The following is a 16,379-nucleotide window of genomic DNA, read 5'->3' as shown; positions in this document are numbered from 1 at the left end:
CTCATTTATAGTGCTTTATTTAATAAGTAGTTAAATGTATTAAATGAAGAAAAATTAAAATATAATTAAATAAAATTACCCTTTTTCTTTCTTCTCCCTAGCCCTTCTTATATACCCTAAAACCAAATGAATCAATGATCTTAACATAAAATCAGATACACTTAACCTGCTAGAACAGAAATTGGAGATTAGCCTTGAACTTATTGGCTCAGGAGACAATTTCATGAAGAGACAATGATGGTGCAGGGACTAATGCCAGCAGTTAATGAGTGCAATTTCACTTTCTGACAAAGCAGCAGCCTAGAGAATAGGAAAATCTTTTTATCAATTCTACATCTGATAAAGGATTGATGCTCAAAATATATAAAATAATCCATTTTAAGATGAAGTAGAGATCTAAACAAGAATTCCTAATATTGGAAACTCAGCTATCTGAGAAATAAATAAAGGTTTAATATTCTTGCTTATGATGTACATGAAAATCAAAACTCATCGAAGTTCTATCTTATATCTGTTAGAATGACTAAGATTGATAATACAATTGGCAGTTTATATTGATGAGGATGAGGAATAAGATAAACCCTTACCTATTATTCATGGAAGTTAATGTACAGCCACTAAGAAAATCAATGTTGCAGTTCCTGAGAAAGATAGGAATTGGTATTTCTCAGGATCCAGGTCTACCACACTTGGTCATAAACCCAAAGGATGCTTCTTCCTACCCCAAGAACAATTTCTCAACCATGTTCTTTGCTACTCTATTAATAATAGCCAATAAATGGAAACAACAAAAGAAAGCCAAAGATGTCCCTCAACCAAATAAATCTAAAGAAAATTTACATTTACAAAACAGTGTCCTACACAGACGTCAAATAAAGAGACATCATGAAATCTTTGGGCAAATGGATAAAGCTAGAAAAAAATCCTGAGTTATGTAACACAGACCCACAAAGATAAATATTGTGTGATTCAGTTATATGTGAATATTATCTGCTAAATAATAGATAAACAAGCTACAACCCAGAGACACAAAGAGTTTAAGTATGGAGGAATGGACTAAAGGAGGACACATGGGTCTCTCTTGCATAGGAAAATAGAACAGATTATATGGACGAATCAAGGGCAGAGTAAAGAAGAACAAAAAGAAAAGTTTAGGTGGGGAGAGAGTGGGAAGATGGGGTTGAAGGAAAGAATGCAGGTATGGACAGCTAGAACTGAAAGGCATTTAAGGGGTATTATGGAAAACTAGTGTATTGGAAACCTCTTAAAATATATGAAGGTAACCTTAATGTATTCCCCCCAAACTGTAGAAGACCGCTTGCCACCTCTTCATAACAAATGAATATTCTAGTACCAGGATTGGGTGACAACTAATTTAGTTGCTCGCCAAAGGGATTCCGTTGAAACTGCCAAACAGTGTGGGTAGCTGTAAGGAAAAGAGGTTGCTCTCCAAAAGTCAACAGCAAGACCCCATTGCTGAAGACAGCACCTACACAACACACAGAACATGGAAAGGTCAAACTGGTGCCTACATAGAAAACTCATACCTAGATTCTAATGTCTTCAGTACAGAAAGGTACTCTGAAGGCTACCAAAGGAGAAATGTAATCACCAACCCAACCATGAAATTCTTATTGTACAATGTAGTCCTGCCTGCAAAATATGCTAGGTTAATGGTGGAAAAAAGTATTGGGAATAACAAACCAAATATGATCTGATTTAAGATTCACTTCACAAAGTGGAACATATACCCAACACTGCTTAGGTTATCAAGAACCAGAGCCTATATATCCCAGAGACATAATTTGAAACAAAAATTAATAGTCTTTAAAACAAAGAAACAAAATATAGTTCTAAAATGACATCTAATGATATTCAGCCTTATTGAGTCATCATCAAAGGAACTTTCTCCTGCAGGAGTAGGAATACATACAGAAACCCACACCATACATTAGACAGAGGAGCAGACCTTGGAATACTTATCACTAAATAGGATGTCCTGTCCTACATTAAATCTCTTCCCTCAGAGCTCATGAAAAGAGCTGTGAAACAGGAGCCAGAAGTGGTGCAAGTGCCAGAGGGGATGGAATTCACCAGGTGAAGAAGACCTTCTAAATCAAGTGATCAAAGCTCGTAAGAACTCAAGGAGAGCCGGGCGGTGGTGGCACACGCCTTTAATCCCAGCACTCGGGAGGCAGAGGCAGGCGGATCTCTGTGAGCTCGAGGCCAGCCTGGTCTACAAGTGCTAGGTCCAGGACAGGCTCTAAAAAAGCTGCAGAGAAACCCTGTCTTGAAAAACCAAAAAAAAAAAAAAAAGAAAAAGAAAAGAAAAGAACTCAAGGAGACTGAACAGAATGCACAGGGTCTGTGCACTTCTGCACCAGGTCCTCTACTAATATATTATGGCTTTCAAATTAGTGTTTTATGGGACTTCTGGATGTGTGAACAAATGGGTCTCTGATTCTTGTAACTTCCCTTCAGCTCTATTCCTTCAATTATGCTTTGGCAGGGTTTTGGAAGCCTATTCCTCATACAGAGTGCTCTTGCCTAAGCCTTTACAAGAGGTGAGGAGCTTACTCCTACCACAACTTGATATGCCTTGCTTTGTTGACACCCAAGGGAGGCCTGCCCCATTCTGAACATGATTATAAATCCCTTTTGGCCAGTTTCTCAATTTGGAGAGCATGTGTTCTTGTCAGTGACCTGTGTGTTTGATTTGATCTTCAGATTTTAAACTCTCCCAGACCGCCGGGCGGTGGTGGCGCACGCCTTTAATCCCAGCACTCGGGAGGCAGAGGCAGGTGGATCTCTGTGAGTTCGAGGCCAGCCTGGTCTACAAGAGCTAGTTCCAGGACAGGCTCTAAAAAAGCTGCAGAGAAACCCTGTCTCGAAAAACCAAAAAAAAATAAATAAATAAATAAAATAAAAATAAATAAATAAATAAACTCTCCCAGACCACAGACTGACAGTCATCTTTCTGTGACACAAATGGAGTCTGGTATGATGATTTGTCTTGAGTCCCTATCTGACAAAGAATCAAAACTAATATATACAAAACAAAGAATATCATTATAATTCCTAGAGAACAAAGAAAGCCATTAAAAGATGAACTAGGGCTTTTGTTGCCATAGGGAGCAGTTTTTTATTTCAATTACTTTTGTCAACCAAAACACTCATAGTTTACATAATGATTGGGGCTTCGTTTATTGGCTAGAGGAAATACAATACTAATTCATCCCTCTTAGCAACTAAAGTGGTTTTCAGCAGACCCAAGCCTTTCAAACATGACTAAATATCGAACATGCCAAACATGACAAGAAGTTTGTTTATTATAGACAACTAACTACTAATCTGTTTTTGTTAATTATCCTAAATAGTTTGTAATATTAACTTTCAAGTATTATATATTTATATTGTTAAAATGCTACATAGGTTCAATGTCTTGAACAAGAATAACATACATATAGCACAACAAAATATCCTTAAATTTGTATCAATATCAAAATATCCAAAATTTGTATCAGTATCAAAATCCATATCAATGTAAAATATTTGCAATTTCCACTCATTTTTGTACTTGCTTCACAGATATAATGATAACAAAGTATTTGTTTCATTCTTGTCAATGAATACTAGGAAAAGTTATTTTGATTTCTCCACTAAGCATTTACACTTGGACGATTATGTTTCAGGAAACTTCGTCATTTTTCCAATGTAAAAAAATTTTGCACAGTTCTATTACATTATGAAATTTTAATAAATGAACTTAGTGATAAATATGAAAAAACTTCAGTAGACTTATGAGTAAGACACACATAATGCCATGTACAAATGTAGAAATAATGTAGAAAGTCAATTCAATGAATTTTCTAGAAATACAATAGTATGGAGCATATTGACATAGTTCTTCTATTGTTAAGGATAAATTGTTGTATTTGTTCTTTCATTCAAAACAAAAAGATTCATAAGACCTGTGTGTTCTTCAGATTGTGTGGGACAATATATTCTTTTTTTGCTTTCCACTATGTTTATTTACATTATTGCATTATTACAATAATATTATTATGGATTGTTTATCCTATTTAATGCTGAGAATTTTTCATGGTATAGCACATTTTATTTAGTTATTCAATAGTTGATGGATATTTGGCCTATTTATAGTTTAGGGACAATAATGATGAAAGGTGTTGAAATTTGTGTATGGGTTTTAGTGGCAAAATCAGCAGCAGCAGCTTCTTCTTCATCTTCTTCTCCTTCTCATTCTTCTTCTGTGATGGGGAATACCAAGAACTGCCAATGGCAACTTAACAGACAAAGGATTTTTAATGTATACTTAACAGTCTGACTTGGTGGCATATTGCCTGTAATCCCAACATGCAGAGGCTGAGACAGAAGGATCACTCACTCCAGACCAGACTGGACTACAGAGTCAGTTATGTCTGGAGGTGTATATGCATATACATATATATATGGATATACATACAATCATACATACATACATACATACATACATACATATTCCTTACAAGCAGCCATTTGTGGAAATTATCAGAAAGATTCCTGGAACAGCATCCAACCTCACACCATTATTAAACCCCAGGAGACATCTCTGCTACCAGCAGCAGAGGCCAGAAATTGTCACCGGGATTTCACAACTGACATTTCCAGAATCTAGAAGCCACCTTGCGACTGCCCAATAATTATGAGAATAGATTCTACAAAACTCTTTCTCCTTCAAGACATCACTTTCCAAATGAAACACGAGGCAAGTGTGTGCTGTAGGCAAAATCTATACACTAAGCCAATACCCTGGCTTCAAAGGAACAGGAGCTATGGATTTAGCTCATGGGCTAGGCCTGAGTTCTGCTCCAAGGCAGAAGATTCAATCAGCTGGATTCCCATGCATTTGTTTTTGTCCAGTTACAGCCTTCAGAGAGGGACAATATATTCTTCATTTAAGTTTTTTCATTGAGACCTAATGATCTGAACTTTTTAATTCTGAGTTAGAAGCAATAATAGCAGATCACTCTATATCAGAATATTCCAAACAACCTACAAAGCATCATGTTGCATAACAGAAAAGTATATAAATTCGTGAATGTATGCACATTAGCAAAATTAACTTCAGAAAAGAGAAAAACTAGAGAAATCAAGTTAGTAATGTAAAACAATCAAATAAAGACAATTTCATAGATAGGGAATATTAGTGCTAAATTCTCCCAATACATAGCTCATAGTAATATCTGAGTTGAAAGGAAAAGATAAACTAATGATTTGCATTAAATTCTTAGGGCTGCTGCAACAAAACACAGCAAACATGGAAACATCTTAGCACACATCCTGAAAGGTATATTTTAATGGACATAACAAACATAATCAATTTGACAGTAAGGATTAACTATCACACTATACCAGAAAAAGAAAGTAAAGAGAAATAATTGAGTATATCAATAATGGTAAAAAAAAATGTTTGACAAATCAACTAAAAAATTAAAAATTATGCTTTTAAATATAATATTCCTTGATTCCCAGGATAAAATGATACCCAGATACATGAATAAGAACTCAGATCTTGATCTAATATGTTTAAAATACAACACAGTACATAAGAAGATCTGACAAGAATGAATTTTAATATTGTATATCACAAAAAATGTAATGTTGTAACCATAATGATTATTTTTTCTTCAGAACCATTTTCATGAATGCTCTCTTGACCTCCTTGTTCCTCAGGCTGTAGACCAGAGGGTTCAGCATGGGGATGACCATGGTGTAGAACACAGACACAATTTTGTCAGTGTCCATGGCATGTCTAGAGCTGGGCTGCAAATACATGAAGATGATAGTTCCATAGAAAATAGAGACTGCAGTGAAGTGCGAGGCACAGGTGGAAAGAGCCTTCTGATGCCCTGCTCCTGAGTGCATCTTTAAGATCGTTATAATAATTATAGTGTAGGATACTAATATTATTGTGAGAGCAAAAAAGATAGTGAAGCTGGCTAGACAAATAAGAACCAACTCATTAGCATGTCTATCAGAGCAAGAGAGAGCCATGACTGCAGGCATATCGCAGAAAAAATGATGAACCATACGGGAACTACAAAAGGAGAGCCTGAATGTGTTTCCAGTATAGATACAGGCACTCAAAAAGCCACAGGCATAGCACCCTGCAATCAGCCTTATACAAAAACTTGTAGTCATGTTATTGGCATAGTGTAGGGGTTTGCACACTGCTGCATAGCGATCATAGGCCATTGAGGCCAACAGATAATTTTCCACAGTAGCAAAAGCTGCAAAAGAAAACATTTGAGCAGCACAGTTATTGTAAGACATGATCTTGTCTCTTACTAGGAGACCAGCCATGACTTTGGGAGTGACAGCTGAAGAGTAACCAAGATCAACAAGGGAAAGATTACCCAGGAAAAAATACATGGGAGTGTGAAGCCGAGAGTCCAAGAGAATCAACAGGAACATTCCCAAGTTTCCCACCAAGGTGAAGGTGTAGATGATGAGGAAGGTGATAAAGAGGGGAAGCTGAAGGCCTTGGGCATCGGTGAGTCCTGTGAGGAAGAACTGTGTTACTTCTGACATGTTCTTCATCATTATCATCTGACTGCTTATGAATGCTCTCTGAAAATTAGAAAGAAAAATAATACAATAATAATAAACATGAAATTGATAAGTATAAACATAAGACAGGCACTCATTGTGCTAACAATTTCTTGGGAAAGTTTTTTTTCTTCAAAAGCTTGGACTTTAACTGCCTATTTAATGTGTTAGCTACAAATTTAACATTATGCTATTAAATCTCAAGAAATCTGATGAAGAGTACATTCAATATAAAAGTGGTCTCCATCAGTGTGCAAAGAGTGAAAGACCTTGGAGCACCTTATCCTAAATGGGATGTCCCAGCAAAACTCCCCCTTATAGTGCTCAAGGGATTATGTAGAAGAGGATATGGAAAGACTTAAAGAGCTAGAGAGAATGTTTGACTCCAAGGGAACAATGTCTTCCAGATACAGCAGGACTGATAAACATATCAACTCACAGAGGCTAAATCAGCATGCATAAATTCAAGTCGGATGGGCCTCAGTATGGAGAGGGGAAAGTAGACACATGCTACAACTTGTAACCAAGTAGCTATCTCTAAATGATGCACACTGGCAAAGATAAAATTTTATTTTTTCAATATAGTCTTATTGAGTGTTTCAACCACACTCCAGAACAGTTACCATAAATAGGAGTAGTTCACCTTTACAAAAGGAACTCCACGGGTTTCGGGGATTTTTGTTAATTAGGGGATAACTTTAGCATTTTTATCTTTTTGGTTTTTTGTTTAGTTGTTTTGTTTTTCCCTTCTTTATGTTTTTTAGAGGTAGATAGAAATAGAGAAGACATAAAGTTGGGAGGGGGTAATGATGGGTCCAGAAGGAGTTAAGGGGAGAGAAAAAGATTATTAAAATATATCGCATGAATATCTTGCATATCACCATAGAAGCTTCACCTGGCATTGGATGGAGAAAATGACAGAGCCCAACATAGAAGCACTGGATTGAGCTACCAAGGTCCTGATGAGGAGCAAAAGGAGGGAGATCATGAGCAAGGAAGTCAGGACCGTGAGGGGTGCATTTACCCATTGAGACGGTGGGACAGATCTAATGGGAGACCACCAAGTCCAGTTGGAATGGGACTGATAGAACAGGCGACCAAACCGGACTCTCTGAATGTGGCTGACAGTGGAGGAGGACTGAGAAACCAAGGACAATGGCAATGAACATGAACTCTACAGCATGGACGGGCTCACTGTGAGCCTTGTCAGTTTGGTTGCTCACCTTCCTGGACTTAGGGGAGCTGGGAGGACCTTGGACTTAACATAGTGAAGGGAACCCTGATGGCTCTTTGGCTTGGAGAGGGGCGGAGTGGGGGTATGGATGGAAGGGAGGGGAGGGAAGGGGGGATAGGAGGGGAGGAGATGGAAATTTTTAATAAAAAAATGAGAAAAAAATTAAATTAGAGAGAAAAATGGTTTGTCCATATGTAAACTAATTCTTAAACAATTAAATAAATAGACAACAAATAAATATATTTTTCAATTCACTTCTGAACTCAATAAAACTTGACAATTCCACATTTGCCCCCTGCCAAGAACTGTTTTCAGCAGTTAGATTGTATTCACTGTCTCCTCTCGATGATATGAATTTAAAGAAAATGATAAAACAAAGGATCTCTCTGGTAATTTATTCAGGGTCATTTTAGCATTTAAACAAGGATCATAACCTTTTCTTCATTACATATATGTATTATGCTGTCTGTTTATTTTACAGGCCTCTATGATAGATAAATGTATTTTAAATATATATCATCAACCAATCTGTCAGTATTATTCCGCTCAGTTTTAACCTTAGCTTTGCACACCATATGAAGACATTAAGCAAATTACCTATGGTGAAAATTTCTGTAGGTGTATCTCAGTTAGAACTTGTCTGTGGAAACAATGGAAACAATGTTTTCATGTTTCAGTAAGTAACAGTTGGTACATTTGTACCTGAATGACAGAGTTAAAATTCTTATTGTATAGTCATCATAAACAGCTGTCTTGAAAATGAAAATTTGTTCACACAGCTGACTCAGTCTGACATTAAGTCGCCAAAGGAATATAGCCTAAATGTGATTATGGGCACATGCTCGCTTAGTTGCATTCAACAGATTCTCAGTCCTCTGCAGAAAAAAAAAAGAATTAGATTTAACATGTATTAATGTCCTCATTGACCATAATTTCTCCCTTCTTTATCGGTAACATCACATTTGCCACATATTTTACAGATCCCAGCTGTCAGGCTGATTAAGAGACATCAATGAAGACCTCAAGACAAAGTTAACAATTTAAAAGTATATCAACCTAAAGCTTATCTTTGAATTTCAGAATATAAGAGAGTAATATTTATCATTGTGTATTTAATCTCACCATGCATGAGGGGCCTAGTAAATCCTCTGGTCTGAAGGCTTCATGGTTAATTATTACCGCTGAAATAAAGCCATTAAACAAGTAAGTAACATGTGAACTTCGTTCCTTCAAAACCATCGCATAAAATTGTATTTGTGATTCGGAAACTTCTGTATGCAGATCTGGAGCAAATAATATAGACCTAGCAAGAACTGGAGACTTCCCTCAGGAATGTACCTTCAGTTTCTGCCCCTACATTGTGGGGAAAAAGAATTAAATGACCCATGGGAATCGCATTGGTTACTTTAATGTGAACACATTTTTTGCATTAATATTATTAATTGGTTTTGAAATTGAAGATTTATAATGGCTTTACTTTATGCTCATTTGCAGACATTCTATAACATATTTCAAGAAATAGCATTATATTCTTAATGGATATTTTATTTTATTTTTATAGAAAATAGATTCTTCTCTTATACAATACATCCTGACCTAATTTCTACTACACTTTAACACTGTGTACAATTAGTGTGCTTGTTTAGGGCATTTTGATACTTTGTGTTTGTTGGTTCTCCTCCATAGTCCATTATTTTATCTCAATATACCACCTTAATGCTGGTACCCTTTCTTCACTCAGCAATGTTCCTTCTTCAGAAAACAGTTTTCTGCTTTAACACCTACATTCTTACCATCTCACTTCAATCCTGGAAATGAATTTTTGTAATAGGAAATAAATTCATACTTTTTATTACACATGATCATAATAAATTTATAAATACATCCCAAAATGCAGATTTGTTAAAGAAATGGACCTCTTCCACCCAAAAAAAATATACAGCTAAGAAAGGTAAATATAGAGAAACACACACACACACACTACAAAGAAACAATAGAAGGTCAAATATAGTGCCACAGAACAAATATAGTGTTAAAGAACACACATCTTGTTACAACCATAGGGATTGGATTCTGAGGATAATGGAAGATTTCTCATCAGAAAACCTGGAACCCATAGCAGGAAGTTTTTAAAAGGCAACGACCATCTTTGAAGACAGATGCGTGAAAGGATTCTTGATAACTGGACACTGATGCTGTATTTTCCTATTAAATATCAATGGTGTAATAATTTCTGGTGGATTTTTCAACATTCATAACTACATGGAGTTAATTTCAAACAACAAATGTCTCCTTTATGACTCTCTGTCTTTCTGATATCTGTCTACACACACACACACACCACAACTACACACTTTTTATATCTTTAATTTTGCAGTGACAACAATTGATATAGCCAAGAAGATTAATATGCAAATGAGGTATGATTCAATAGTTTACTAGAAATAAAAATTCAAATAAACTCAAAATAAACTAGTATAAAATTTATATATTTATTTAATTTTCATTAGGATGCAAGTTATTAGAATTTATAGCTCAATTGCCAAGGTAAGTTTTACTTGCCCCATCTGTCCAGAGACACTCCTCTGTTTCCAATCAATGTTCAGTTTTTTTATTGATTTTTATTGAGCTCTACATTTTTCTCTGCTCCCCTCCCTTCGTTTCCCCTCCCCCCTTAAGCCCTTCCCCAAGGTCCTCATGCTCCCAATTTACTCAGGAGATCTTGTCTTTTCTACTTCCCATGTAGATTAGATCTGTGTAAGCCTCTCTTTGTATGCTCATTGTTGTCTAAGTTCTCTTGGGCTGGTTTTTTTTTTTGCATTATGTTTAAAAACCACCTTTGAGTGAGTACATGTGATAATTGTCTTTCTGGGTCTGGGTTACCTCGCTCAAAATAATATTTTCTAGCTCCATCCATTTTCCTACAAAAATCTAAGATGTTGTTATTTGTTTCTGCTGTGTAGTCCTCCATTGGGTAAATACCACATTTTCCTTATCCATTCTTTAGTCAAGGGATTTAGGTTGTTTCCAGGTTCTGGCTATGACAAACAAAGCTGCCATGAACATAGTTGAGCACATGTCCCTGTGGCACGATTGAGCATCCTTTGAATATATACCCAAAAGTGGTATTACTGGGTCTTGAGGAAGGGTGTTTCCTAATTTTCTGAGAAATCATCACACTGACATCCAAAAGGGCCGTACCAGCTTGTATTCCCACCAGCAATACAGAAGTGTTCCCTTGACCCTACAACCTCTCTAAAATAAATTATCATCAGATTTTTGATCTTGGCCATTCTTACAGGTGTAAGATGGAATCTCAGAGTTGTTTAGATTTGCATTTCTCTGATGACTAAGGTTGTTGAACATTTCCTTAAGTGTCTTCCAGCCATTTTAGATTCCTCTGTTGAGAGATCTCTGTTTAGGTCTGTACTCCATTTTTTATTTGATTATGTGTTCTTTTGATGACCAATTTCTTGAGTTCTTTGTATATATTGGAGATCAGACCTCTGTCTGATGTGGGGTTAGTGAAGATCTTTCCCATTTTGTAGGCTGTCATTTCGTTTTGTTGACCATATCCTTTACTTTACAGAAGCTTTTAAGTTTCAGAAGGTTCCATTTATTAATTGTTTCTCTTGGTGTCTGTCCTACTGTTAGGAATCCACAAAAACACTAAGCTAAAATAATAATCATACCATATATATATATATATATATATATATATATGGTATGATTATATATATATATAATATATATATATTATATATATATATATATATATATATATATATATATACATACAGGCAACATAGCACCAGCTCTTGCAGGTTCTGTGATTGTTGCTTTAGTCTTTTTAACCCGCTATGAGTTCTACATTTAAGTATGTGGGTTGGGTTCTCCTGGTATCTTAGAAATATCTGATTCTTAGAATACTTCCTCTTCCTCTTCCACAGAGTTCCCACAGCTCTAGCTCAGGAGGACTTAGGAAGATCTACAATTTGGGCTCTCTCTCTAATTGTTTCAGTCTTTTGATCTGCTCCCATCAGCTTCAGGCAGAAGCCTCTTTGATGACAACTAGGCTAGGCACCTATCTATGAGTAAATAAGAATATAATTGGCAATCTTTTTATTGATTTTTTTTTATGTTTCTCTGGGTCTATCCAGGTCTCTGGGCTATTCAGCCTCCTCTTCCTGGATCCAGGCAGTCTCAAAAATGGGCTTGCTTTCATGGTATAGGCCTCAAGATAGATCTGTCACTGACTGGCCACTCCCATAAATTCTGTACCTATCTTGCCCCATCACATCTTTCAGGCAAGGATAGATAACAATTTGAAGGCTTTGTAGCTGGGTTTGTGCTCCATTTCCAATTCTGGAATCATTCCCTCATTAGAGAGGATGTCTGGATCAGGCTTTGATTACTTCATTATTAGGAATCCTCACTATGATCACCCTTATAGAACCCTGAGAGTTTTCTACTGTCACTCCATCCCTCCACACACCTTATCCCTTTTGTTTGCATTCACACCCACCACTGTTCACTCACAAAATCTATTCTATTTTCCCATTCCAAAGAGATTCATCTCTGACACTTAGAGTCCTATTGGTTACTTAGCATTTCTGGGTCTGTAGCATATGATTGTTTAACATGATTATCATTGATGTAATAGGTGATGTCTATTTATAAATGAACACATATAATGCTTATATTTCTGGGTCTTAATTTCCTCCATCAGGATGATTATTTTTAGTTCCATCCACATTCCTGATAATTTCATGATTTTGCCATTTTTGACAGCTGAGTAATATTCCACTGTGTAAATGTACCACATCTTTATCCATTCATTAATTGTTTTCAGGTTCTGGATATGTCAAATAACTGCTGTGTATATAACTGAGCAAGTATCTGAAGGGGAAGCCTAGCCCAAAACCTTGTTTTGTAAGGCGTGTCCCCCTTGGTTTAAAGGCGTGTCCCCCTTGGTCTAAAGGCGTGTCCCTCTTAGGCGTGTCCCTCTTAGGCGTGTCCCCCTTAGGCTAATATTGACTTATAAAATCTTGCGGGCCTGCGGCCTGCCTGCTCTTTGTTTTCCTGCCCTCCTCGCTGGAACCTTGGATTTGTAAGTTCCCTTTCCTTTCCTTTATTAAAACTGAATTATATATATTAAAGCTTGTCTGGTGAATCATAACTGCCGATCAACCACGCACCTTCATTTGGCGTCCAACTAGGGCATTTGGGAGCCTTCCGCTCCAGTTCCCACACTGCGTGGCAGGGATTCGGCCTTGGGCTCTTGATTGCTTCAGAGCAGTTTCCCAGACTAGCCTGTCCCAGCCCCGCTTGTACGGAGCAAAGGACGTGTGTGTGTGCGTGGGTGACTCAGTCCGAGCTCGCTAACCCCTCAGGCAGCACCAGTCCCGGCTGAGTTCGGCCTGGGCCCTGACCTGCCGGAGACTAGCGGTTACTGCCGGAGTCCCAACATTCGAACTCCGCTGGTACTGCAGACTCGGTTTGGCCGAGCGGTTATTGCCCTAGCGACCTACTGGCAGGGAACGGTCATTTCAGGTAAAATTTCTTTTGATTAAAAAAAAAAAAAAAAATGTCTGACCATATCACCGTTGAAAGCTTCTGCAATCTATTTAATTATACTATGGTAGAAATATTACAGGATACATATGATATTCCCATAACTTGGATGTTTATAGGGCTTGCAATTTTTCTCGTATTTGGTTTCTCCCTTACATGGTTTGAAAATAGAAAAATGATAAAGTCCTTACAGAATGAAACCAGGATTCTTAGGACAGAGGTTGAATGCTTAAGAAAGGGCACAACTGTTTTGAGTGACAACTTTAAGTCGGTCGAGGTATTTGCAAAAACAATTCAGACTGACACCAAGAAAGAGTTTGAAGGTCTCAAGGAAGGGAATAGGGCTTTGTCTGATATGACTCGGTCAAATGAGCAAAATTTAGAAAAACTACAGTCTGATATTAAGGAGAGACTCATTGCTGCGGAGGAGAGAACAGCTGATTTGGATCGTAAACTTCAGTCCCTGTCTGAAACATTATCAGAGAGAATTAAAACTGCTGAATGTGAAAATCGGACTTTGTCTAAAGGATATGACAGATTGGCTGACAGATTGTCAATACAAGAAGGCACAATTCATGCCATGAAAATTCTATCCAAGGATGAGATACTAACTCTACTGGACAAACTTCATGTTTTGGAATCCTCCATGAAGGCCTTGGAGCATAATTCTGGACAGGAGATCCAGGCCTTACAGAAGGCAATAGTAAGCAGATTAGAAAAGATTGAGGAAATTATAGAACAGGAGCAAACGGTACAAAGGCAAAATTTAACTCCGTCAATGAGTAAAACTCTCCGGGATAATTTCCATAAAGTTCTACCTGCCTTTCCAATAGTAACGTCAGAAAAGGTGACTGGTTCCAAAAACCCTAAAGTCATCAAGGAATATACATGGGAACCCGTCCGTATGAATGATCTCAAAGAAATTAAACAAGCCATTATGAACTTTGGGCTACATTCGTCCTTTGTTAGAGAGATGCTCAAAACTTGGTCTATAAGCAATAAGGCAACGCCCCATGATTGGGTACAATTAGTATCAGCTGTTCTAGAGAGTGGGTCACAATTAAATTGGAAATGCATGTTCAGACAAGAGGCTAAACTTTTAGAACAGCAGGAAAGAGCAAAGGGAATTGAGATCTCCCTAGATCAAATTCTAGGTGAAGGACTTTTCTCCGATCCTCTGGAACAAGCGAATTATGATGAACACACCTTATCCATATGTACTACAGCAGCTTTAAAGGCTTGGGACAGGGTTCAAGACCCAGGACAGAGACTGGAATCATATATCAGAGTTAAACAGGGTCAGAGAGAACCCTTTAGTGATTTTTTACAAAGGCTAACTAAAGCTGTACAGATAGGGATATCTGACCCAGAAGCAAGACGTATAATAATTGAATCTTTGGCTTATGAGAATGCCAATGTGGAGTGTAAAAGGATCCTGGGGCCTTTAAAGATGAGATCAGCGCCCTTGGACGAATGGGTCTTACATACAATGAATGTTGAATCATTTGACTATGGCACTGAAGCATGGGTCGAAGAAGCAATTTCTAATGCAAAAAGGAGGCATCAAGTTACCAAATGTTTTAATTGTGGCAAGATGGGACATATTAAAAGGAATTGCAGACAACGGATTTTCAGAAATAATAATAATAATAACAACAACAATAATAATAATAACAATAATAATAATAATGCCTCTTCTAGAAATAACAGACGTAGGAGGACTCAGCCTTCAGGTATATGTAGGAGATGTGGAAAAGGCAGACACTGGACAAATGAGTGCAGGTCAACAAGAGATAGACAAGGCAACCTGTTGCCACTGGGAAACTCAATGGGGGGCCTCTCGCAGGCCCCCATGGCGAATGTGGTCCAGTCATTTCCAGTTACTGCCGAGAACATGCCTCGTCAAGAAAATTAGAAAGCCCCATGCCTGCTGTTAAAAGCAAAAATGGCCTGAAAGATGAGTTACGTGTATTTTGGCAGACTTTTATAAATGAACAAAGACCAAAGTTAAGAGTGTGTGTAAATGGCATTTTTATTACTGGCCTACTGGACACAGGTGCGGATGTAAGTATCATTACTCCAGAATCTTGGTATCCGTATTGGCCTCTTCAGGATGTAAATGTTCAGTTCCTGGGAATTGGAACCCTATCTCAAGTAAGGCAGAGCACGAGATGGGTTGAATGCATAGGGCCAGAAGGACAAATAGGAAAATTAAGGCCATATGTAGCCAATATTGCAGTGAATTTATGGGGCCGTGACCTGTTGCAGCAATGGAATACCCAAATTAACATTCCTGCTGCTTCTAGAGCCTCTATCACCGAGGGAAATATTAAAAGATATTATAGAAGGCGGAAACCGGCTGTTCGGGCTGTACAAGAATGCAAAGCAATTGATGGCCCTTCAGAGATACGAACAGCACTGCCTCTAAAATGGTTGACTGAGAAACCAATATGGACAAAGCAATGGCCTTTAGCTGAGGAAAAGTTGCAGGCTTTAGAACAGCTGGTACAAGAGCAATTAGATGCTCGACATATAGAAGAATCTACCAGCCCTTGGAATTCTCCTGTATTTGTTGTTAAGAAAAAATCTGGTAAGTGGAGAATGGTGACAGATCTCAGGGCTATCAATAAGGTTATTCAACCTATGGGCTCTCTGCAATCTGGAATTCCTCTGCCATCTTTATTACCAAAAGGATGGCCTCTCATAGTAATTGATTTAAAGGATTGTTTCTTCACTATACCTTTACAAGAAAAAGACAGAGAAAAGTTTGCCTTCACAGTGCCTACTTATAATAACTCTCAACCTACAAGGAGATACCAGTGGACCGTCCTCCCACAGGGCATGTTGAACTCTCCCACCCTGTGCCAATATTTTGTAAATCAACCATTGCAAATAATACGCAAGCAATTTCCCAACTCTATAATTTATCATTACATGGATGATATTCTGTTATCTGATTCAA

General features: G+C 37.5%; 1 protein-coding gene across 1 annotated transcript; it reads right to left on the bottom strand.

The window, feature by feature from the left end:
- Window positions 1–5,676: 5,676 nt before the first annotated feature.
- LOC119820275 (olfactory receptor 5B3-like) lies at window positions 5,677–6,609 on the bottom strand. The gene has a single exon (XM_038338407.1). It carries the CDS (start codon window positions 6,607–6,609, stop codon window positions 5,677–5,679), a length of 933 nt encoding a protein of 310 aa, XP_038194335.1.
- Between the last annotated feature and the right edge of the window lie 9,770 nt (window positions 6,610–16,379).

The sequence above is a fragment of the Arvicola amphibius genome, chromosome 1, assembly GCF_903992535.2.
Source record: "Arvicola amphibius chromosome 1, mArvAmp1.2, whole genome shotgun sequence".
Lineage (NCBI taxonomy): Eukaryota > Metazoa > Chordata > Mammalia > Rodentia > Cricetidae > Arvicola > Arvicola amphibius.
This window is presented reverse-complemented; position numbering and strand designations above follow the sequence as displayed.